The sequence below is a fragment of the Lutra lutra genome, chromosome X, assembly GCF_902655055.1.
Source record: "Lutra lutra chromosome X, mLutLut1.2, whole genome shotgun sequence".
NCBI classification, from domain to species: Eukaryota; Metazoa; Chordata; class Mammalia; order Carnivora; family Mustelidae; genus Lutra; species Lutra lutra.
In genome coordinates, this window is record NC_062296.1 from 85,389,276 (window position 1) to 85,415,354 (window position 26,079).

The 26,079-nt window shown below is 40.4% G+C and overlaps 1 protein-coding gene across 1 annotated transcript in view; it reads left to right on the forward strand.

Moving 5' to 3' along the window:
• Nucleotides 1-23,541, forward strand: part of BEND2 (BEN domain containing 2) — a 63,656-nt gene extending 40,115 nt beyond the window's left edge. The window contains exons 18-22 of the mRNA XM_047715142.1: nt 589-789; nt 2,176-2,297; nt 3,915-4,146; nt 8,004-8,207; nt 22,693-23,541. Coding sequence (XP_047571098.1) covers nt 589-789; nt 2,176-2,297; nt 3,915-4,146; nt 8,004-8,207; nt 22,693-22,826 — 893 coding nt within the window. The 3' untranslated portion in view covers nt 22,827-23,541. The remainder of the gene's footprint in view (nt 1-588; nt 790-2,175; nt 2,298-3,914; nt 4,147-8,003; nt 8,208-22,692) is intronic.
• Nucleotides 23,542-26,079: the final 2,538 nt, after the last annotated feature.

Sequence of the window (26,079 nt, forward strand, 5' to 3'; positions counted from 1 at the left end):
GTTCACAGCACTTGGCTTATAAACAGATTTAAAACCTGGCTCTATGACCTTGTTCAAATGCCTTACCTTCTGTGGCCCTCAGTTTCCTCTTCGAAGGGATAACAAGTTGTTAGGATAATGAAACCGAGCTTATAGATGTAAAATATTTAGCCCAGTGCCTGATATATATAGTAGTTACTCAATAAATGCTAGCTTTTTCAAAATTTTCTTAATTATGCCCACCCATACATTCCAGATTATCTTTAGGGAACATATACTCCTACAGTAATATGGCTCCGAGTGTACTTTTAGATGATAAAAGGGAGCCACATGCTTGCATATGCATCTTTGGCCCGAGAGTTGAATTTATTCAAGACAATGAAATGACTAGTTCAAGTACCAAAAATTCAAGAAGAGCAAAGGTGAAAAATGCTAAGTTATGCAGATGGCATCAAAGAGACCTTTTTAAGGAAGAGAGAAGTATAGGAAAAGATTCATCCAAGTAGAAATTAGTGAATTAGAAATCAATTAGTTTAATTTTCTTGGGCACTTTCTTAGTAGCCTTGCATGAGAAAACCAAGACTTTACTTTCTCTCTGTGTTTTAAAAGGGTATCTTGGTGATCCGAAAAGGAATGTCAGGTTGCTTAATACTAATTTGCTGACTGCACAAAAGAAGAGCCATCCGAGGCATGCAGCCCGCTACTTGGTTCATGTTTTGTTCTCCAAGGAAATTCTGGTACGCAGCTGGGTAGGCATCAATTCCCAAGGCCGCCAACCTCTAGATCCAAACAAAGTGGCTGCAATAAGAGGTATGTAAAGTCTTTATGAAGTCTTGTCTGATCATCACTGGGTCGTCTCATGAATGTTATTGGTAGTTTAAGAGCTAGTGATGAAGACTGTGTAAATCTTAGAGCTGTTTTTCACCTGTCTGACCCCGATTTTACAATTTAATGTAATGGGTAACAACTTGTAAAGAATGCAACTTGTCCGTAGACTAATGGAATAAGACAAGATTTATTTTTATTTTTTTTTAAAGATTCAAAAAATGTATTGCACAGGGAGAGAGAGAGAGACCGCACAAGTGGGGGGCATGAGTGGCAGGCAGAGGGAGAGAGAGAAGCAGGCTCCCTGCTAAGCAGAAAGTCCTACATGGGGCTCCATCCCAGGACCCCGGGATCATGACCCGAGCTGAAAGCAGGCGCTTAACCGACTGAGCCACCCAGGCGCCCCAAGACAAGTTTTATTGATTATAGCTGCTTATGGCTAGAACTAAGTCCATTTTTTAGTGCTCAAGCTTGGTACTAAAAAAATAAAGAAAAAAGCCAAAAAAAAAATGGGGAGGATTAAAACATACTTTGGTACTACTAACTGGCAAAAGAGAAATAGAAAGTCATGATTAATCTAATTCAGCCTCCTGCCTTCCCCACTTCCAACGATTTGGTTGAAGGTTGTAGACTCATGGTCACTGAGACCACAACAATGAATAAGTATTTCTGACCTCAAGGAGTTCACAGTCTAGAAAGGGACTGTTGAGGGAAACAGATCAATCCCAGTCCAGGGTGATAATGTTGTAGAAGCTCAGAGAGTAGAGCAACTACTCTGAGGGCATTGGGGGAGGCTTACTAAGGACAGAACACTTGAGCTAGATTTGAAATCCTTAGCTATACAAATAGGAAGGATATTCTAGGCAGAGGGAATAGCTTCTAGGGAAGATGGACACGTAGTGTCCCAAATAAATACACTGCAGTCTAAGAGTGTTGGCTATAACACCATTTTCTGCTTACAGATTTCCTTTTCAGTTTTAATATATCCATAGGGCTATTCAATGGCATTAGCCCCCAGAAATAGTTGACCTTCTGTTACACACTTTTTTTTGAAAGCACCATAATCTCATCGCTTCTCAGCTTTTTGGCTAAGATTTAAGTATAGTATCTGTTCTTAGTTTAATAAAAGCACCACAACCTCATTAGTGGCTCCCCACATCAGTGTTTTATAGGAGAATTGCACCTTAGAAGAAGTGATATACTCAGGAAAGCATCCTTTTTTGGTAGAATTTTTAAACTCTCAGAAAGAGAGAAAAGAGCAGCAATTCAAAATAGAAAATGTCAGTATTTTCAACTAAAAAAGTTTCATCAGTTCTTTGGGTTTTGTTTTCTTTTTATAAAATTTTCATGAATGTTTTCCACTATTTGCAGAACATCTGGCAACAAATTTTCCCAACCATGATTTGCGTGAATGTGGAAAAGACTGGAAAACCTGTGTTGCTGATATCAATTCTCTGATCTATTGTTTATGTGCTGAATCCATCACAGCACCAGTAAGTTATTTTTTATTTAAATATGGTCACTGCTGTATCAGGGCCTACTGTATACAGTTCCAGAATGGAGAGTGTGACACACGGGATCTTTAGGCCGTGTGTTCAAAATCTTGTTTATTTAATTTTGGGGGCAGTGTATGGTCTCTGCCTGTTTATTTTACTCTTTGACATTTATGCTCCATACAAATATCCTAAAGAGAAAATAAATCAAATGGAGTGTTACGATCGGTGTATTTGAAGGCATAGGGTATATGAAGAAGAGTTCTCAGCTGCAGAGATGTTTGGGAAATCTTTTTCAGCATCCCGCTGAGTACCGCAGAGAAGGGGAGACTGTGGCATGGTAGCAAAGGGAGGCGCTTCTGTCTTTGTCCACTTTCAGTGATGGCAGAAGCTGGTGGACGTCGTGCTGGCCGTGAGGTTCACCTGCTGCCCGTATCTTACCGTGTCCCTAGTTACTTGTTAAACAGGAATCTGGCTTTTCTCGCATCCATTCGATCATGAAAGTGCATTAGAGACTTTTTTTTTTTTTTTAACACGAATGGGCCCGCAGGGGAGAGTGTCATGTCTATTGCTTTCTCCTGTTGAAGGATTTAACTTAACAATTTCTCGTTTCCACCTACCTCTCTACAAAACCCATGTTATTCTCGCCATGTCTCGTTGGTCCTGCATCTCTAGAGTAAGTGCATGGAAACTATTTGCCCAGAATATCTGTAGCTGAGCTTCTGTTTTCCTGGTGAACGGCTTGATTTCAGCGATAGCTCAAGCACCATCTGTCTGAAACCAAATCTGCTTATTTTTCACATTCCCTTTTCTATCCTACAAAAATTGCACCCTCAACATTTGAATGTAAAATTATGATGCTGCCTAGAAAATGCTAATTTGCATACGTGCTTCAGCGTCAGGAGAGAAGCAGCAGCTGCCATGTACCTGCCGCGTCCTTGACTCGGAGGGGGCGGTCCCCGATGGGCGACAGCGGCAGCCCCGCAGGGAAGCTTGTGAGAAGCGCAGAGTCTTGAGGGTCCCGCTAGACCTGCAAAGGCAGAATTTGCATTTTAGCAAGACCCCAGGGGGTTCACGTCCACAGAGCTGTGTGGGAAGCCCTGGCCTAGACGCGGGTTGTCACCGAATCACGGGAGACGCTTTCAAAGAAAGTCGTGAATGCTGGAGCTCTCCCACCCTTGGCACCAGAGGGTCTGGTGACATACGCCAAGAAAGTGGGTCTCAAGCACAGCTTAAAAAAAAAAAGATCCCCAAGGTCTTTAGAGATTCCTAGAGTCTCTAGCCACTGGGGAAAAAGAGAAAACAAACAAGAATGGTAAAAAAATAAAACCCACCAAATTGTCAACTCCAAAGAGACTCATTTACGCGTTTCTTCAGGAAATGTTTACTAAGCACTTATTTGGCGCCAGCAGTTATCATTAGATAAAGCTACTGAGCCCTCCCAGAGGCTAAGCCACATGTCTGCTTCTGTCACGGCGCACACTACCTGGGGGTTTCTGGTGACCTTATTAGAGACCGTTGCTCCCCTGCCAACCTGGGGGACCCTGGCAGGTGATGGAGTGTGACCATATCTTCTCACGAGGGGACTTTGGTTATAGACACAATGTTGTATTTCAGCAGAGAACTGGTGACAGCAATAAAGGCCCCCCCAGTCTCGACGTCCCAGCGCCTGCAGATTTGAACGATAAAGGGGGGACTGATGGCCATGAAAGCAGTTCCCAGCTTTGTGAGCGAACCATTGCCTTCGAAACACGAGAAAATGGGAATTCTTGGTGGGACAACAGTGTTTACCCTCAAGGAGTTCAAGAACTTCCCACTGAGAATTCAGTGATATGTTATGAAGCACTGGGTGAGTGATTAATTCGAGTTCTCTTGATGCTAAATGTTGAATCTGGATGATGCATTCATGGGGCTCAGTGTACTGTTCTACTTTGAAAGATTTTTGAAATTTTTCATAATGAGAAATCTAAACAACTTAATCTCTCCTATTAATGAGTTAATGAAATATAGAAACCTACTCCAGGGACTGATAGGTTTATTTATTTATTTATTTGCAAGACAGAGAGAAAGAGAGCGCATGAGTGCACAGAGGGAGAGGGAGAGAGCACCTTAAGCCAACTCTGTGCTGAGCACGCAGCCCGGCCCGGGGCTCGATCTCATGACCCTGAGGTCACGCCCTGGGCTGAAACCAAGAGTTGGATGCTTAACCAACTTTGCCACTCAGGCGCCCCGAGACTGATAGTTTTTTTTTTTTTTTAAGATTTTATTTATTTATCTGACAGACAGAGATCACAAGCAGACAGAGAGGCAGGCAGAGAGAGAGAGGGAAGCAGGCTCCCCGCTGAGCAGAGAGCCCGATGTGGGACTCGATCCCAGGACCCCGAGATCATGACCCGAGCCAAAGGCAGCGGCTTAACCCACTGAGCCACCCAGGCGCCCCCCGAGACTGATAGTTTTTAACATTAAGCTACATCTGCTATTTTTCCTTCGGAAAGCAGCTCTGGGTCTGTTCCTTCAAGCCGGGTGAACTCTGGTTAGGCATGAGAAGGAGCTACAGCGGGTTGCGACTCAGGGGTCTTGCTCTCTCTGTGCCTGACACATGGCAGGTGCTCCTTAAACAGTTTTTGTGTGAATTAATGAATCTCATTCCTCAGAACATTTTGCCCCCACTGCTTGCTGTCGGCTGGAGGCACATCCTACTTCATTCGTATCAAGTGGCAGTGGGTTCTGTAGGTGACTGTGCCACCTGCCACTCGTGCTTCCCGACACCTCCTCCTCAGTCTGCTCGGGTTTAGTGGCACCTGAGGTGGCAAAACTCTTTTCCGTCTCTCCCCTGACCCCCTGCCAACCCTCAGTAGGATATGACCTGTGAACCTCTTCCAATGAAATTATTTAAAATATGCATCTTTATATATATTTTTTCCATTATAAAGGTAAAATAACTACTATGTTTGTTTTTTGGATTTTTTTTTGTTTTTTAGATTTTGTTTATTTATTTGACAGAGAGAGAGAGAGAGAGAGCACAAGTAGGCAGAGAGGCAGGCGGAGAGAGAGGAGGAAGAAGGGCCGGATGCGGGGCTTGATCCCAGGACCCTGGGATCATGACCTGAGCTGAAGGCAGAGGCTTAACCCACTGAGCCACCCAGGCGCCCCTATAACTACTGTATTTGTTCAGGCTGTATACCGCAGAAACAAACCCTGGCCCAATTAAACCATAACAAAAATCAGTGGACGAAGAGCTCCTGGATTTGAAGAAGCGTGGAGCAAACCGAGCCGTAAACAGGAGCCAAACTGCCAACCCTTAGATTGTGACCTTTGGCGTCCACTGAGGTCTGTGGGGCTCTGTCTGCATCTTCCATGATCTCTACGTTCTAGTTCCCTCTCGTCCCTGTTAGATTCCTAGGACAAAGAATCTGATCTGCAGTGCTTAGGTCCCAGGTCTAGAACCAGGAGATAGGGCCAACTAAATGAACTGTGAGCCAGGCAGCTGCCCACTTAGTGTACAGTCTCTTACACCATTTTGTTTTGAAAAAGTCAAAAATATTCTGCAGGAAAGAAAAGCTCCTATGATCAAGATACCATAAAAAACTATTATGAACATTTTAATTTTCTTCTGATTTTTTTCTTACCTTTTAAAACATTATGGTCTCTGTATATTCACACTTCTTTTTAAATATGATATGTGTGGGGCACCTGGGTGGCTCAGTCGTTAAGCCTCTGCCTTCGGCTCAGGTTATGATCCCATGGTCCTGGGATTGAGCCCCGCATCCGGCTCTCTGCTCGGCGGGGAGCCTGCTTCCCCCTCTCCCACACCCCCTGCTTGGGTTCTCTCTCTCGCTGTGTCTCTCTCTGTCAAATAAATAAAATCTTTAATAAAAAAAAATAAACATGATATGTGTGTTTCCCTCAAGAATCTCCATTGTTTATGATCATTGCTTTTAACAGTATATAATATTCCATTGAGTAAGTATCTCCTAACTTATTTAACTACCTGCCTCTTTCCTTTTTTTTTTTTTGAGGATTTTTTTGGGGAGGGGATTATCAGTCACACAAGTCATGTTGCCAAAAAACTCATTTGGATAGCTTTGTACGTATTTTGGATTCTTTACTTTTTAAAAAATATTTTATTTATTTATTTGACAGGGAGAGAGAGATAGAGAGGGAACACAAGCAGGGGCAGTGGGAGAGGGAGAAGCAGGCTTCCTACCAAGCAGGGACCCCGATGTGGGGCTTGATCCCTGGACCCTGGGATCATGATCTGAGCCGAAGGCAGACGCTCTATGACTGAGCCACCCAGGAGTCCCAGATTCTCTTCTTTCTTTCTTTCTTTTTTTTTTTAAGGTTATTTATTTATTTGAGAAAGAGAGAGTTCGAGTGAGCAGGAAGAGGGGGAGAGGGAGAGGGAGAGAGAGAATCTCCAGCAGACTCCCAACTGAGCATGGAGCCTTTTGTTTAATAAAATGTTTAGGGATGAATTTATTAAAAGAAGTGCCAGGTGTGCTTTCTGAAAATTACAAGATATTTTTGTAGTAAATTAGGAAAGACCTAAATACATAGATATCCCATGTTCATGAACAGAAGACTTAGCATTATCTTTTAAAAAGATTCCATTTATTTATTTATTTGAGAGAGAGCAAGTGTGCACATGCAAATGGCAGGGAGGAGCAGAGGGAGGGGGACAAGGAGACTTCATGCTGAGCTTGGAGCTGGACGCAAGACTCAGTCCCAAGACCCTGAGATCATGACCTGAGCTAAAGTCAAGAGTTGGACACTTAACCAACTAAGCCACCCAGGCACTGCTTGGATTGTTAAGTTAGGTTCTCAGAATTGAAATTACCAGATTAAAGAGTATTAACCTGTTTTTCTGACCTTGATAAATACTACTAGGAGAATCTTCTAGAGTAAAGTCTTAGGACCCACTAAATGAACTTATTTTTAAATAATTCAGTGTCTCTTGGTAAAGGCTGGATCTGGGAGATTCAGTAATTAATACGGCCACCCATTAAATGATGAATGTTCCAAGATGAAAAATACGCTTATTGACATGTAAGAATCATATTATATTTCTTTAACACATTTTCTCCAATAAACAATTCTTTATTGTATATAAAATAGAATATTTTTAAATTTGTTAATTTGTAGTTAATTTGTAGTTAATTTGAATCACTAGGACTGAGGTGAGATGAAGATGATTAGGCTGTGGGATTGAGGAATGAAAATAAGCTTAAAATTTATTTTTCAGTTCAAGTAAGGTAACTAAAATATGATAGCTGAGTTTGCTGATTTTTAAATGATGACTTTAATACCCAACAGAAAACCTGCTTTTTAAAAATTGTAAATATTTCAGTAAGAATCTTGTTGCTTCTTTTTGAACAAGTCTTTGTTATAAAGAGGATAACAGTGCACTGAAATTACTTAGAATTTGTTATGAAAAATAAACATAATATTAATAAAACTGATTCTGTCCTACAAGGTAACAGAACACTGAGTCGTTTTCCTGAACCACTGGAGTATCTGTAATCACATCAGCTGTGATTCCTGTTTCATTTCTCATGCTATCTCATGATACACTAAAAGCTTAAGGGTTTAATATTTTTTAAGTTCTCAAATTCTGGAGCCTAAAAATTCAGAAAAATCAAAGCCTTAAAAGAAAAAAAACTTGACCTTGCCATGAATATTGACATCTTTTTCCTCTTTTGCTTCTAGAATATCTTGGAAATCCAGGTAGAAATATACAGTTGCCACATTCAGTACTGACTATAGCCAAAGGGAAGTCTCGCCCAGAGCTGGCAGCCAGATACCTCATTCGCAACCTGTTCACAGAAGACGTCTTGATAAAAAGTAATGTCTATGGCAATCTGGGGTACGGCATGTATGCCCTTAACCCCAACAGGATTCACGCTCTTCGAGGTTGGTTGCATGTTCAGTATGTGAGAATAAATAAAAAGCAAGTTATATTACAGAAGGGCAGAAACTACAATCCATTCAGTTTGTTTGTGTTCTGAGGAGAGAGGGAGCTCTTACCAATTCCTTCCTTAGGGTATAACAAGGAATGGTTCCATGAATTGTTTCTCTTCTGCATTCGGGCTCTCCGGGCTAATTGCTCTGTCTTGCCGGGCGTAGGGGAACCCAAACACTTTGGTTTACTGAGGATCAAGGTCGAGGCTGCCGGGCTTTGTCAGTTTGCTAGAGTGTCAACAATAGCACAGCAGGTTAATTTGCTAGATTTTTCTTGTGCACGTGAGCTTAGGGCAGTCTTTATCTGTGATGTGTAGAGATGAAATAATATAGCTTCCAAAAGCGATCCTGTGAAAATTAAATTTGGACAAAGCAGGAAGCAGAATGCTTCTTACTTGTGTCACTGGGCCCCAGCAAAGAGAGATTCTGAGCCCCAGGCTGATCTTAGTTGGTTCTTGTTTGGTTCCTGTCTTCATATCACACATACCCAGCAAATCTGAACACTTCGTGTTTCAGACTAAACTAAAGAAGCCTGGCTTGCAGGACCTTCTGTAAGCATTCGCTATCGTCTACCCACTTGTTTTCAAACTTGTCTTTTTTTTAAATTGCAACGCATAGTAAAAAATATGGTTTATGTTGTGACTCAGGAGATGTGTGTACGAGTTTTTAAAAATGCAAGCAAAAGCTTCACAATGTTTATTTCAATGAGATTACGTTCCAGTGGTTTCTATTCTATTACACTTTTTTAAAGATTATTTATTTACTTATTTATTGGACAGAGAGAGAGAGAGAGCATGCATAAATGGGGGGGGGTGGCAGGCAGAGGGAGAAGGAGAGGCAGGTTCCCCACTGAGCAGAGAGCCAGCTGTGGGCTTGATCCCAGGACCCCAGGATCATGACCTGAGCCGAAGGCAGATAGATACTTCACCTACTGAGCCATCCAGGCACCCCGCTATTACATTTTTTAAAAGTGCTGCCATCACTGACATCACGACCTAGTAATTGGTCACAGTTGGCAATTTGGACATCACGGAGCTAACCCACCGGGCAAAAAACCAAAACCTAATACCTCTTCTGGTTAAAAAAAAAAAAGAACACAGACTTTGTAAGCAATTTAGAAACGAAGGTGTTTATAGGAGAAATATCTTTCTAATTAAAATAATCTTTTTAAAGATTTATTTATTTATTTTTGGGAGAGAGAGGGAGAGAGCGAGAGAGAGAGAGAGAGAGAGAGAGTACATGTATGCAGGACAGAGGGAGAGGGAGAAGGAGAGAAGAAGACTTCCCCTCGAGGGAGGAGCCTGATGTAGGGCTCCATCTCACCATCCCGAGATCATGACCTGAACTGAAACCAGGAGCCCGAGGCCTAACTGACTGAGGCACCCAGGTGCCCCATTCTAATTAAATCATTTTTTGTTTTGACAGACAGAGATCACAAGTAGGCAGAGAGGCAAGCAGGGGTTGGGGGAAGCAGGCTCCCCACTGAGCAGAGAGCCTGATGTGGGGCTTGATCCCAGGACCCTGGGATCATGACCCGAGCCGAAGGCAGAAGCTTTAATCCACTGAGCCACCCAGGAGCACTAAAAACATTTTTTTTCTAAAAACATTTTTAAAAAATTTTTTTAAATTATTTTTTTAAAAGATTTATTTATTTATTTATTTATTTGACAGAGAGATCACAAGTAGGCAGAGAGGCAGGCAGAGAGAGAGAGAGGGAGAAGCAGGCTCCCCACCGAGCAGAGAGCCCGATGCAGGGCTCGATCACAGGACCCTGAGATCATGACCTGAGCTGAAGACAGAGGCTTTAACCCACTGAGCCACTCAGGCGCCCCAAAACATTTTTTTAAGTGAGGGGAAAGAGGTGACTTTTATAGTTCTTTAAATATCTGGAATATATTAGTTCCTCAAAAGTGGACTAAAGATATTATTCTATGCATTTCATTTTGTTTTATCCCTTATTGAATTATATTACTAGCTGAGAAGATGTCTTTTGGAGTAAAAAATATTCAGTATGAGTTTGACATACTATCCACATGAGGCATATTTTAACCAATTTGCCGTAAGACTCCTGTGAATTATTTCAGCAGAGGGAATGCAAGAGAATCATCATCATTGTCCTAGGGGTGTGGGCAGAGCCAGGCCCAAGGAGGGGAATCTGACCAAAAAACATATTTTACTTTAATATAGGGATAAAATGAACTTGGAGAATGAAGAGTCAGAACAAAGGCCAAGTGACCAGAGATTTCTGCACTCATAGAAGGACTGGACCTTATAGTCTCCAGTGTAATTTCTTTAGAACTATTGGTTCAGTATAATTTAAAACACACAAAAATGTACAGAAAATGATATAGTAGTATAATAAGGACCTGTCAGCCCAGTACAGATGTAGATGCTTTGCTTTTTGTGCTACAGGTTATTTTTTTAAATAATAAGGCATTACTGATATACTTAAAACTCATCTCACCAACTCTTTCCCCTGTCTTTCTCCCCAAAAGTAACCATAATCTTAGAGTTAGATGAATCATTCCCATACATATTTTATGCTTTTGCTACCTATATTGATAGATCTATAAATAATATATATTATCATTCTATAATTGTTTTAATGTACATAAATGGGGATATATAGTATGTATCCTTTTGAAAATTTTATTTTATAGATTTTATTTTATTTATTTATTTTTTTTAAAAGATTTTATTTATTTGACAGAGAGAGAGAGAGAGATCACAAGTAGGCAGAGAGGCAGGCAGAGAGAGAAGGGGAAGCAGGCTTCCCGCTGAGCAGAGAGCCTGATGCAGGGCTCGATCCCAGGACCCTGGGAGGGGAAGGCAGGGGCTTTAACCCACTGAGCCACCCAGGCGCCCCCCATTTGCAAATTTTTATCACTCAACATTATGTTTTTGAGATCTTGCTCATGGATTTTAACTGCTGATTGGTATCCCACTGACTAAATAAAGTAGTTTATTCTTCTATTCTGATATAATTTTTTATTCTGAGATTTTATTATTTGGGGGCACTCTTCTGGAAATTAGTAATCAAAAGTAAATATGTCTGCTAGCCAAAGGTATTGATTTTACGAAGAAACTGTTGTTTGATGCTCTCTGATGAGCGTTCAGTATCGCTTAAGGGGTCTTTAGAGAGTGCTTTACATGGAGACAGTTAGTGGGTGGCAAATTTGCAATTAGTGCACAACCTTACTCCTATGCTCTCCCACCCATTTCTGCGTATCACAGAACTGTAAGGTCTTAGCGATAGGAAGAACGTTACACATCCTCCAAGACAACCTTTCCCCCAGAGCAGGAATTTGATCTCAGCTTTGACATAGTTGCCTCCCCTCAGCTCGAACACTTCTACTGATGGCAATCCAGTACATTTTTAAAAATTTTGTTTGTATTTATTTAAGTTTTTATTTAAATTGTGGTTAAAATAGAGTGTAATATTAGTTTCAGGTGTACAATGTAGTGATTTGACACTTCCGTACATCACCTGGAGGTCATCAGAACAAGTGCCCTCCTTCATCCCCATCACCTGTCTCACCCATCCCCTACCTACCCACCTCCCCTCTGGTAATCATCTCTGTGCTCTATAGTTAAGAGTCTGTTTCTTTGTTTGCCTCTCTCTCTCTTTCCATCTGTTCATTTTTTTTTTGTTTATTACATTCCACATATGAGTAGAATTCGTCTTTCTTGGACTGACTTATTTTGCTTAGCATAATACTTCCTAAGTCTTTTCATGTCCTTGCAAATTGCAAGGTTTTCTTGTTCTTCTTCTTCTTTTTAAAAAGATTTTATTTATTTGACACTGAGAGAGAGAGAGATCACATGTAAGCAGAGAAACAGGCAGAAAGAGGAGGAAGCAGGCTCCCCGCTGAGCAGAGAGCCCAATGTGGGGCTCGATCCCAAGACCCTGAGATCATGACCCAAGCCAAATACAGTGGCTCAACCCTCTGAGCCACCCAGGCACCCCACGTTTTATTCTTTTTATAGCTGAGTAATATTCCAATGTACATATATATACCACCTCTTCTTTACCAGTTCATCAGTTGATGGACATGTGTGCTGGTTTCATAATTTGGCTGTTGTAGATAATGCTGCTGTGAACATTGGGGGGCATGTATCCCTTTGAATTAGTCTTTTTATATTCTTCGGGAAAATATTCAGTAGGACAGTTGCTGGATCATAGCGTAGTTCTATTTTTAACTTTTTTTAAAAATTTAGTTTCTTTTCAGTGTAACAGAATTCATTGTTTATGCACCACACCCAGTGCCCCATGCAATACGTGCCCTCCATAATACCCACCACCTGGCTCACCCAACCTCCCACCCCCCGCCCCTTCAAAACCCTCAGGTTGTTTTTCAGAGTCCATAGTCTCTCATGGTTCACCTCCCCTTCCAATTTCCCTCAACTCCCTTCTCCTTTCCATCTCCCCATGTCCTCTGTGTTATTTCTTATGCTCCACAAATAAGTGAAACCGTATGATAATTAACTCTCTCTGCTTGACTTATTTCAAAAATTTTTGAGGAAACTCCATGTTGTCTTCCAGGGTGGCTGAATGAATTTGCATGCCCACCAATGGTGGAGGAGGGTTCTTCTTTCTCCTCATCCTTGCCTGCACCTGTTATTTCTTGTGTTGTTGATTTTAGCCTTTTTGATAGGTGTGAAGTGACACCTCATTGTAGTTTTGATTTGCATTTCCCTGATGATGAGTGGCATTGAGTATCTTTTCATGTGTCTGTTGGCCATCTGGATGTCTTCTTTGCAGAAATGGCTACTCATGTCTTCTGTTCATTTTTTAATTGGATTACTCAATTTTTTGGGTGTTGAGTTTTATAAATTATTTATATATTTTGGATTCTAACCCTTTAATCAGATATGTCATTTGCAAATATCTTCTCCCATTCCATAGGTTGCCTTTTAGTTTTGTTTGATTGTTTCCTCTGCTGTGCAGAAGCTTTTTATCTTAATGAAGTCCCAATAGTTTATTTTTGCTTGTGTTTCCCTTGCCTCAGGAGACATGTCTAGAAAAATATTACTGTGGCTGATGTTGAAGAGGTTACTACCTGTGTTCTTTAGGATTTTTATGGTTTCATGTCTCACATTTAGGTCTTTCTTCCATTTGAATTTATTTTTGTGTATGGTATAAGAAAGTGGCCCCCTTTCATTCTTTTGCATGTAGTTTGTCCAGTTTTCCCAACACCATTTGTTGAAGAGACTTTCTTTTTCCCATTGCATATTCTTTCCTCCTTTGGTGAAGATGATTTAACCATATAATTGTGGGTTTATTTCTGGGTTTTCTCTTCTGTTCTATAGAGCTATGTGTCTATTTTTGTGCCAGTACCATACTGTTTTGATCACTAGAGCTTTATAATATAACTTGAAGTACAGAATTGTGATGCTTTCAGGTTTGCTTTTCTTTTTCAAGTTTATTTTGGCTATTTGGATTCTTTTTGTGGTTCCCTACTAATTTTAGGATTGTTTGTTCTAGCTCTGTGAAAAATGCTATTTTTTTAAAAGAGAATTTATTTATTTGACAGACAGAGATCACAAGTAGGCAGAGAAGCAGGCAGAGTGAGAGAGAGGAGGAAGCAGGCTCCCTGCTGAGCAGAGAGCCCGACGTGGGGCTCAATCCCAGGTCCCTGAGATCATGACCTGAGCTGAAGGCAGAGGCTTTAACCCACTGAGCCACCCAGGTGCCCCAATGCTGTTGGTATTTTGATAGGGATTACATTAAATGTGTAGATTGCTTTGGGCGGTATAGACATTTTAACAATATTTGTTCTTCTGAGCCAAGAGCATGGAATATCCTTCCATGTGTTTGTGTCATCTTTAGTTTCTTTCATCAGTGTTTTATAATTTTCAGAGTACAAGTCTTTCACCTCTTTGGTTAGGTTTATTCCCAGGTATCGTAGAGTTTTTGGTGCAGTTGTAAGTGGGATTGACTTCTCTTTCTGCTGTTTCATTATTGGTGTATAGCAGTACAACAGATTTCTGCACGTTGATTTTGTATTCTGCAACTTTACTGGATTCGTGTTATCAGTTCTAGCAATTTTTTGCTGGAATCTTTTGGGTTTTCTATATAGAGTATCATGTCATCGGGAAATAGTGAAAGTTTTACTTCCTCCTTGCTGATTTGGATGCCTTTTATTTCTTTTTATTGTCCAGTTGTTGTGGCTGGGACTTCCAGTACTGTGTTAAATAATAGTGGTGAGGGGTGCCTGGCTGACTTCAGTTGGAAGAGCATGCAACTCTTAATCTTGGGGTTGTGAGTTCAAACCCCACATTGGGTATAGAAATTACTAAAAAAATAAATAAACTTATCTGTCAAAAGCTTTTTCTGCATCTTTTGAAATGGTCATATGGTTCTTATTCTTTCGTTTATTAATATGGCATATCATGTTGATTGATTTGGGAATATTGAACCACCCTTGCGACACAGGAATAAATCCCACTTGACTGAGGTGATTGAGTCTTTTAATGTACTGTTGGATTCAGTTTGCTCGTACTTTATTGAGAATTTTTGCATCCAGTTTCATTGGGAATATTGGCCTGTAGTTCTCTTTTTTAGTGGAGTCTTTATCTGCTTTTGGTATCAGGTAATGTTGGTCTCATAGAATTTGGAAGTTTCCCTTCCTTTTCTATTTTTTGGAATAGTTGGAGAAGAATAGGTATTAACTCTTTAAATATGTGGTAGCATTGACCTGTGATGTCATCCGGTCCTGGATTTTTGTTTATTGGGAGAATTTTTTATTACTGGTTATTTTTTTTTTCTTTTTGCTGGTTATCAGGCTGTTCAAGTTTTCTATTTCTCCTTGTTTTGGTTTTGGTAGTTTATATGTTTCTATGAATTTATCCATTTCTTCCAGGTTGTCTAATTTTTTGGAATGTTTTTTAAAAAATATTCTTTTATGGTAGTTTATATTTCTGTGATGTTGGTTGTTATTTCTTGTCTCTGATTTGTGGTTTTATTTATTTGGGTCATTTCTCTTTCCTTTTTGTTAAGTCTGGCTAGAGGTTTATCAATTTTATTACTTTTTTCAAAGAATCAGCTCCTGACTTCATTGATCTGTTCTCTTTTTTTTTTTTTTAGTTTCTATATCATTTATTTATGCTCTAATTATTATTTCCTTCCTTATGTTGGCTTTAGGCTTTGTTTGTTCTTTTTCTATTTCCTTTAGGTGTAAGATTAGGTTGCATATTGGAGACTTTCCTTGCTTCTTGAGGTAGGCCTGTCTTGCTGTAAACTTACCTCTTAAAACTGCTTTTGCTGCATTCCAGAAGTTTTGGACAATTGTGTTTTCATTTTCATTTGTTTCCGTGTATTTTTTAATTTCTTCTTTGAGTTCCTGGTTGACCCATTCATTATTTAGAAGCATGTTTTTTTATCCTCCATGTATTTATGGTCTTTATAGATTTTTCTTGTGGTCGACTTCTAGTTTCATAGCATTGTGGTTAGAAAATGTGCATGGGGGGCACCTGGGTGGTTCAGTGGGTTAGGGCCTCTGCCTTCGGCTTGGGTCATGATCCCAGGACACTGGGATCGAGCCCCACATGGGGCTCTCTGCTCGGCAGGGAGCCTGCTTCCCTTCCTCTCTCTCTGCCTGCCTCTCTGCCTGCTTGTGATCTCTGTCAAATAAATAAATAAATAAATCTTTAAAAAAAAAGAAAATGTGCATGGTATGCTCTCAGTATTTTTGTGTTTGTTAAGGCCTGATTTGTGATCTAATATGTGATCTATTCTGGAGAATGTTCCGTGTGCACTTGAAAAGAATGTGTGTTCTGCTGCTTTAAGATGGGATGTTCTGAGTAGATCTGTTATGTCTATCTGGTCCAGCGTGTCACTCAAAGCCATTGTTTCCTTGTTGATTTTCTGCTTAAATGATCTGTCCCATTGATATAAGTGGGATGTTAAAGTCCCCTATTATTATTGTATTATTATCAATGAGTTCCTTTATGTTTGTTATTGTTTTATATATTTTGGTGCTCCCATGTTGGCTGCATAAGTATTGACAATTGTTGGATTGTGCCCTTTGTTGTGAAATAGTGCCCTTCCTCATCTCTTATTAGTCTTTGGTTTAAAAATCTAGTTTGTCTGATGTACTATTGCTACTCTGGTTTTTTTTAATGTCCATTTGGGTGATACATGTTTCTCCATCCCCTCACTTTCAATCTGCAGGTTTTTTAGGTCTAAATGAGTCTCTTGCAGGCAGCATAGACATGGGTCTTGTTTATTTATCCGTTCTGACGCCTTATGTCTTTAGATTGGAGCATTTAGTACATTTATGTTCAGAGTGATTACTGATAGATATGTATTCAGTGCCATTGTCTTACTCATTTTGTTATTGTTTCTGGAGATTTTCTCTGATCCTTTCTTGTCTTTGTCACTTCTTCCAGCCTACAGTTCAGTGTATCAAGCCTGTTTCCAATTTCCTTTATTGCATTCTTCATTTCTGACTGATTCTTTTTTTAACTTTTATCTCTGTGGTAAGGGTCTCCCTGACGCTGTCCATTCTTTCCTCTAGTCCAGTGAGTAGCCTTATGATTGTTGCTTTAAATTCTCCATCAGGCGTGTTACTTAGATCTCTCTAACTTAGATGTCTGGCCGTGGCCTTATCTTGCTTTTTCATTTGGGATGAATTCCTCCACCTTGGAATTTTGTCAGTCTCTGTCTTCTTCTCTGTGTTAGAAAAGCCAGTTATGTTTCCTGCTTCTGAGAGTACGGCTTTATGAAGAAGAGGTTATGTTGCGCCCAGGGCCTGGCAATTCAGGGAGTGTCTCTGTTGGATGCCCCATGCACTCTGCTGTTGTGTTTTGGCTGCTCTGTCCATCTGCAGAAGCTCTCCTTGCTTGCGGTGCAGTGTTTGGTTTTTGGCCAGAATGTGGTCAGTTTTAAGTAGGTGTGCTATGATCTGCTTGTGAACTGAGACCTGATGCTACTTCCATTAGAACTGAAGGCCCACAGAACTCTCTGGTAGGGAGACGCGGTGTGGGCAGGGACTTCTTCTGGTCTTTTTGGAAGGGGCCCACCAGGCTGGGACTGAGGCAAGCTTGACCGAGAAGGGCAGTCCTGTCAGAGTGGGGTGGGGTGGGGCTTGGTGTAAGCAAGGTAGGCAGCCAGCGTCCTCCCTCTGCTGTTTCGCACAGGTGGCTCTGTGTTTCTGCTGAGGGGTCGGGGAGGGAAATGGAGCCCCAGCCAGCTCCTTTGTTCCCAGAGGGCCATCTCTGGGAACGCTGCCTCTCAGGGACAATGCTCCAAGAAGAGAGTCATCTTCTCCCTGTGTGCACCAGGCAGTCTTCAAATCACTGTTTCCACACCCTGCGGGAGTTTGCCTGCCTTCTTGGCAGGAGCAGGGCAGTGCCCTCTGGGCTCTATCCCAGTCAAGCCTACTGACCTTTGAAACTCCAGGCTTTAGGGGCGCCTGGGTGGCTCAGTGGGTTGAAGCCTCTGCCTTCGGCTCGGGTCGTGATCCCAGGGTCCTGGGATTGAGCCCTGCATCAGGCTCTCTGCTCCTTGGGGAGCCTGCTTTCTCCTCTCTCTCTCTGCTTGCCTCTCTGCCTGCTTGTGATCTCTGTCAAATAAATAAATAAAATCTTAAAAAAAAAAAGAAACTCCAGGCTTTAATCACTGCTGCCCATCGCAAGAACTCGAAACTGAGCGGGTCTTGTTCTTCTTGTGCATCATTCCCCTGTGGGCTTCTCTCTCTCTCTCTTTCTCCCTTTCTCTTTCTCTCTCTCCTCTGCATGGCTCCCCCACCCCATAGCACCTGCCACCCATTTCTCCCCTAAACCATATCCCCACACTTCCTACCTTCTTCCACATAGCCTCTTTTCTTCCATCAGTTGTGGGGTTTGTTCCGTCAGACTTCAGGTTGATTTCTGGGGTATTCTGGGGGTATTTCTGGGATGATTTGATGGCTGTCTAGTTGTGTTCATGGGGTGACAGAAGTCTTGGGTCCTCCTACTCCATCACCATATTCTCTCGTCTCCAGCAACCCAAGACATTTTAAAGGAGCTCTAATTCATGAGAAGGTTTTTCCTCCAAGTGACTTAAAATTTACTTCCCTGCATGTAATACACATCTGTTCAACTTATCCCTTCCAGAGCTAACTAGGGTATATCCAATTACTTTTCACATGATAGGCCTTCAAGTATGTAGAGAGAGCTATTACTTCCTGCTGGAGCATTGAGAGAGAGTAAATACACCCTCTCTCCCTGCTTTCAAGTTCGGAACCAAGCGAGAGAGAACCACTAGAATCTGGCAGGAGGAGATAAAAATATCAGCTCATACATGCCCAGTTTCCCCAAACTTTTCAACTTGGAGATCCCTCTACATGGAAGCATGAGAATTTGAGAAAATAAGTGTTATTCACAACTTTTCCCCACTAAGTCTTACACTTTTACAGGTAAATATCTCCATTTCCTTCAGGAACTCCTCATAGAAATATTTGCCTAATCTTTCATGATCTGATTCAGTGTCTAACTTCAGATGTTCTCAAGTTAACCCAGAATACAATAATACTGTTACCTATTAGGCTGTTAATGCAGTCTAAAATGATACTTGCCATTTTAATTTTAATTTTTAAATTTTATTTTTTTTTGGTAAACATGCTGTCTCTGCAAATTGATCCTGCCAAGTCATTCTTTCTCCTCTTCCTTCCTTTTTCCTTCCCTGTCTCTCTCCCTTTCTTCTTCCTTCCTTTCTATGTATACATGTTGTAACATGTATTCATTTTATTATTATTATTATTTTTACCTTTTGAACTCCCTTCACCCATTTCTTCCTCTCCCTACCTCCTGCCTCTGGCAACTACCTGTCTGTTCTCTGTATCTTGTTGTTGTTTTAGATTCCACACGTAAGTGAAATCATAGGGTATCTGTCCTTCTCTGTCTGGCTTATTTTCACTTTGTGTAATGTCCTCAGGGTCCATCCGTGTTGTCCCAAGGGGCAAGATTTCATTATTTTTTTTATGGCCGAATAATATTCCAGTGTGTGTGTATGTGTGTATTTGTGTATGTATATACACCGCAGTTTCTTTATTCATTCATCCATCATGGATACTTGGACACTTAGTTTGTTTCCATGTCTTGGCTATGTAGATAATGCTGCAGTGTATGTGCTGCTAAAGCGAGCACTAGATAATGCTACAGTGATCAGGGTGGGTGCTTCTATCTTTTAGAGTTAGTATTTTTGTTTTCTTTGGATAAATACTCAGAGGCGGACTTGCTGGATTGTATGGTAGTTGTATTTTTAATTTGTTGAGGAACTTCCATTACTTTTTTTTTTATAGTGGTCACACCAGTTTACATTCCCAGCAACAGTGCACGAGGGTTCCCTTTTCTCCACATCTTCTCCCACACTTGGTTTTTTTGATAATAGCCATTCTGACAGGGGTGAGGTGATCTCTCATTGTGGTTGGGATTTGCATTTCCCTGATGATTAATGATGTTTAGAATCTTTTCAAATACCTGTTGGCCATCTCTCTGTCTTCCTAGGGAAAACATCTATTCAGATCTTTTGCCCATATTTTAAGTCATGTGGTTGGTTTTTTTTGCTGTTGAGTTGTATGAGTTATTTTTATATTTTGGATATTAACCCCTCATCAGATACATGATTTGCAGATATTTTCTCCCATTCAGTGGATCGCCTTTTCATTTTGTTGATGGCTTCCTTTGCTGTGCAGAAGCTTTTTAGTTTAATGTAGTCTCACTGGTTTATTTTTGCTTTTGTTGTTTTTATTTATGGTGTCAGATTAAAAAAAAATCATTGCCGGGGCGCCTGGGTGGCTCAGTGGGTTAAAGCCTCTGCCTTCGGCTCAGGTCATGATCCCAGGGTCCCGGGATCGAGCCCCATATCGGGCTCTCTGCTCAGCAGGGAGCCCGCTTCCTCCTCTCTCTCTGCCTGCCTCTCTGCCTACTTGTGATTTCTGTCTGTCAAATAAAAAAAAAAAATCATTGCCAAGACCAATGTCAATGTTAATGCAGACTAAAATGGCACTTGCCATTTTTAATTTTACGGTCACCTAAGACCCCCTAGATCTTTTTTTCTATATACTGATGTTTACCTAGTACTTATGTTGTTACTGTTTGGGCTATTCCTGTTTATACTGTTAGTATTTTTTTTTTATATAAGTGTAGGATTTTATATTTATTCCCTTGCATTTTATACTGTTAGTGTAGAGCAGCATTCTATGTTTCTTTTTTTTTTTTAAAGATTTTATTTATTTGTCAGAGAGAGAGAGAGAGAGAGAGCGAGAGCGAGCAGGCGAGCATAAGCAAGGGGAACAGGCAGAGGGAGAAGCAGGTTCCCCCCAGAGCAAGGAGCCTGATGCGGGGCTCGATCTCAGAACCTTGGGATCATGACCAGAGCCAAAGGCAGACACTCATTGACTAAGCCACCCAAGCATCCCCCAAACAATATTTCTTAAAAACACCTGAATGTTAATGGGCGCTTCATGAATAAGGTGCTTTTTATAGTCAAATGGCTAGGGAAGCTCTTGATTGGGCACCCCCAGGGCCTTACCCTATACATCTATTTCACCTGACTCTGTTTTGAAACATGTTTTGAATGCCTTTAGCTCTGAAGCCCACCCAGATCTCCATAGTGCTGACCTTCGGTTGTTTTCTGCATTGCCGCCTTCCTCATTTATATGCCCACCTCACGCATCTGATTCTGTCACCTTTGAATCAGCGGGTCTCTTTACTGCGGGATTTTTCAGTGGGAACCACCTCTGGAGTGTAGCATTGCTTGTTTGCACAACCAGGATCTTTTCCCCGGGAAACTTCTTCGTGAATAGTATTACAGAGAACACTTTTGGGGAAACACTAACCACTTTAGGAGCTTTGTGGGTGCTTGTATTTCTCTTCCAGTCTCTTAGTTATTGTTAATAACAATGTCTGGCAGCAAAATAATAAAATAAAAATAAAAAAATAAAAAAAGATGTCTGGCAACATAAAAAACCACTCCCTGATACTGAATCCAGGGACATACCACTGAAATCCTCCTTCTAGGCTACCCATTGATGTAGTAAGTAGTCCTTTGAGTATAAAAGCTTTTTAACTGTCACCTGCCTTGCTAAAAATTTTGGACCTATGCTGTGTTCATGACATTCTCCTGATTTCCCAACTTTTTAATCTTATTGAAAAACAAGTGATCCCTGATATGAGGAAGTTGAGAGGCAACGTGGGGGGTTTGGGGGTAGGAAAAGAATAAATGGAACAAGATGGGATCCGGAGGGAGACAAACCATAAGAGCCTCTTAATCTCACAAAACAAACTGAGGGTTGCTGGGGGAAGGGAGGTAGGGAGAGGGGTGTGTGGATATGGACATTGCGGAAGGTATGTGCTATGGTGAGAGCTGTGAAGTGTGTAAACCTGGCGATTCACAGACCTGTACCCCTGCGGCTAATAATAGATTGTATGTTAATAAAAAATTATATTAAAAAAAAGAAAAACAAGTGAAATTAATGTAGTCAGCTAATGCCAGCCTGTAGTGCTCAACAGATCCTTTCCTAAGGCCTCAAAGGCACTTTGGAAGTCACCTAAAAAAATATCTGAGGACAGTTCTGCTCCTCTGGTTAAAAACATCTCTCTTCTCCTGCCTGCCTCTCTGCCTACTTGTGACCTCTGTCTGTCAATTAAATAAATAAAATCTTAAAAAAAAAAAACCATCTCTCTTCTCTACCTTTCCCTTTGTCTGTCCACCCACTTTCTCTAAGCGTTGAGCCATGTTGCTCTGTAGCCTTCCCTTACAGACATTTTCCTCTAACTGCAAGTTGGAGAGACTCCTTCTTTCTCGTGGGAGATAAATCAAGCAGTACCAGGGGCGCCTGGGTGGCTCAGTGGGTTAAGCCGCTGCCTTCGGCTCGGGTCATGATCTCAGGGTCCTGGGATCGAGCCCCGCATCGGGTTCTCTGCTTGGCAGGGAGCCTGCTTCCTCCTCTCTCTCTACCTGCCTCTCAGCCTGCTTGTGATCTCTCTCTGTCAAATAAATAAATAAAATCTTTAAAAAAAAATCAAGCAGTACTAAAATATTTAGCAGTTACGGCTTCTTGCCTCTCAAAGTATAAAAGACATTGCAGCCTCTTGTGTGTTACAAAGCCTTAGCAGGTCTTGATACAATGAATAACATGCACATTTGATAAATTCAAGAATAAGAAAAGTTTACGTGGGTACTGAAGGCCAGAGAGGACTTCCATTCTGGTTACGTGGCAAGGTCATGGGATATTGTTATTTTACTGTGATTTAAGAATGGTGCTTTTTCCTATTATCCTTTTAGATGAAAAGATTTGTTCAGCTCATTTAATAATAGTTATACTCCATGAGTTTTAATTAAAGTTTTAATGACTGTTTTGTAGTCACCACAATAGAACGGAGGTTGAATAAATTCATTCGTCTGAGAAGTGCTTTCTAAGTAACTTATGTTTTCGGGTTTTACCACCAGAATTTCTTCAAGACATCTACCCGACTTGCAGTCTCTCGGAAACCGGATACGACTGGAAGTTGTGTGTGACAGCTATCAATAGCTCCATCCGTAGTCTTCGCTATGACCTCAAGAAGTCTACATCTAAACCGTAGTGGCTTCCGCAACAACTCCTCCAGCAGAGTCAGAGCCAAGAGATACTGACTCAACTACTTGAATGCCAGCCACCCTACATTTTTTTTTAAACACTGTTGTATCATCCTGTAAGTTTCTCAAGTTGTCATTCCAAAATTAGCTTGTTGTAGCAGGAGTTCTGCATTCACAACTGAAGAAATATCTGATGTTCTTTCTCTGCCCACATAGCAGACAAAATTGCATTCGGAAGATGTATAATGTTTCATCTTGTGAACGAAGTGATGGGCAGTACTCTGATAAGAACCTCTGATTAAGGGAATGGTAGTAAACTCCTAAAGGTCGTTTTCATTGCTGTTTCAAGGTAGAATGAGAATAGCATGTTTAGCTCTTACTGATAGGTGTGATCTGAGCATCAGGGACACACCCATAGGTAGTGAGCTAGAGAGACGTAGTTGGTTGGATAGGCAAACCATGACGTCGGGTGTGGGAATTTGTAGACATTCAGTATTTGTCAAGTGGACCATCACTGCAGATCTGAGGTCTAAGCTCCACTGCTTCAGAAGGGAGACACGGTTTACACATAACCAAAACACGCATTGGCTTTCTTGTATATCCACGAGCAGGGCATTCGTAGGATTGATATACTTTTGTTTGACCCAGACTTTCCAGGCATGAGACCTATGGTTTTTTTATTTACTTCTGGTAAGAACACCATCCTTTTATTTACCTCCTGATATTTTTATTATTTTATTTACCTCCTGATAATATTTTATCACAATAGTTTTCTAAGAGTCATCACAGAAAATCATGTCAGGAGGCTTTTTGTTTCTATTGAAGTAGTTCAAATTTAAGAATATATCACTATGAATAAAAAGAATCTGACCAGGTTCAGACACTGATTTTTTTTTTTTGTTATTGTTTCTGAAATGTCTGGGTAAAGGTTTAATATATTTACTGTGTTTTTCTGATTGATTCTCCTAGTTGAAGCGCATACAAATTTGAATCTTACATATTTAAATGAAAATATTGATCAGAAATTCAGTTAGAAAAAAGTGATCTTGAAGGATATTGGCAGGAATATTGGCAAATGAAAAAAATAATTTCATTTTGCTTATGAGTAGGATTTTATATTTAGCTTAAGCACTTTAAAGTTCTTGAATGTTTTAGGTATAGAAAATACTGTATAATTTCATTGTTTTGTATTTAAGAAACATTTTGTCAGAGAAAAGAGAAATGTTTGTTAGTGATAATGTCATCTCAACTTTTAGTATGGAACAATTCTCAGTTATATTCACTTTTATTGCATTCTTAGGTATTGTTCAAAAAAAACAGTTTTTTTCCTTGTGAGAGTTCAGTCTTTAGTTATGCACATTTGCTTATGACCCATGGATTTTCTTGTCTAGTGGACATTAATTAACTTTGTCTTTTGATAAGGCAAAGAAGAAATTCAATAAAAAGTAATAAGTTGGTCCAAGTAATTTGTGTGAAAGTTGACAAGTCTTGTTATTTTTATGACTCATAAAGTAGTTTAGGATGGCCTTATATGGTCCATTTGTAGAATAGATACAATTTTTCAAATGATATATTTTTTGAAAATTAAATTCAGTTTTTAGAGTATGTTAGTGAAATATAGTGTAACTAATTTTAGGAAGATTAAAATGTAAGGTACGATTTTTATGACCCTGTTCTCCAAATAAATAATTTGTTGTTAGTTGCCTTTACGTTAATAAAATTACAGTATTTCTACACATATCTTTCTATGTTTAGGCTATGCCTACAGTGGTCTTTTTTTTTTTTAAAGATTTATTTATTTATTTGACAGAAAAATCACAAGTAGGCAGAGAGGCAGGCAGAGAGAGACGGAGAAGCAGGTTGCCTGCAGAGAGCCCGATTTGGGGCTAGATCCCAGGACCCTGAGACCATGACCTGAGCCAAAGGCAGAGGCTTAACCCACTGAGCCACCCAGGCAGCCTACAGTGGTCTTAAAAAATAAATAATTCAAGCCAAAAAATCTTCCATAGACTGCAAAAGAGTTTTGACCAGAGTTATTTAGATTAATTCATCTAAGCTAGTCTTTGTCTTCACCATTCAGTTTTACAAATAATTTAACACACTATTGTAATACAGCTAATATAGAAAAGTAAAATTACATTCTAGGCAAGATTAAATTTTAAAGTATATATGCAGATTTCAAATTTGATTTGTATTTTGTGCTATCTGAAATATTCCCTGGATTAGAAACAAAATTACAAAAGCAAAAACTTTATATTTACAAAAATTTTTCAGGATTTACATGGTTCACTTTATTATGATGGCTGCTTATATAATTTGTTAGACCACTGCTGTCCAGTACCATTATATTGGTAATACTCTATAAATTTATGCTGCCCAGCATGGTAGTTGCTAGCCACATGTGGGCTTTTTTTTTTAAGATCTTATTTATTTATTTATGAGAGAGAGAGCATGTGCATGTGTACAGTGCACAGGCAGAGGGAGTGGCAGAGAGGGAGGGAGAACTAGGCTCCCCGCAGAGCAGGGAGCCCAAGGTGGGGCTCCATCTCGGGATCCTGGGATCAGTAACCAAGTCAAAGGCAGACACTTAACTGACTGAGCCGCCCAGGCAGATGCTTATAACCGACTGAACCACCCAGGCGCACCTAAATTTACTTCCTTAATCACCGCATCTCAAGTGCTTGAGAGCCACATGTGGGGGGTGCCTGGAGGGCTCAGTTGGTTATGTGTCTGCCTGGGTGTGTCGGTCAGTTAAGGGTTTGCCTTCAGCTTGGGTCATAATCCCAGGGTCCTGGGATGGAGCGCCGTGTTGGACTCCCTGCTCAGCAGGGAGCCTGCTTCTCTCTCTCTCCTTCTGCTGCTCACCCCCGTTGCTTGTGCTCTCTCACTCTCTGTCAAATAAATAAATAAATAAAATCTTTAAAAAATTAGAGGAACCCAATTTTAAATTTTACCTCATTTTAGCTAATTAAAAATTTAAATAATCATATGTGAATCGTGGCTGCTGTATTGGCTAGCACAGTTTATAATATCCATTTTTTTAAGGAAGTGTTTTAAAATGATTCCCATGGTTTGAATTATAAAAAATATATACACTTCTTTATTTTTATTTTTTTTTTACACATGGTTTCTTCACAACCACACTGAGCAAAATAAATTTCACTAAGGTGCTTCATATTTTATTTTAAACTAAATTAGACCTTTTCTGCCTTCAAAATTTCACAGGTTCATTCCATTACTGCATTAATCCAATGTTAAAGA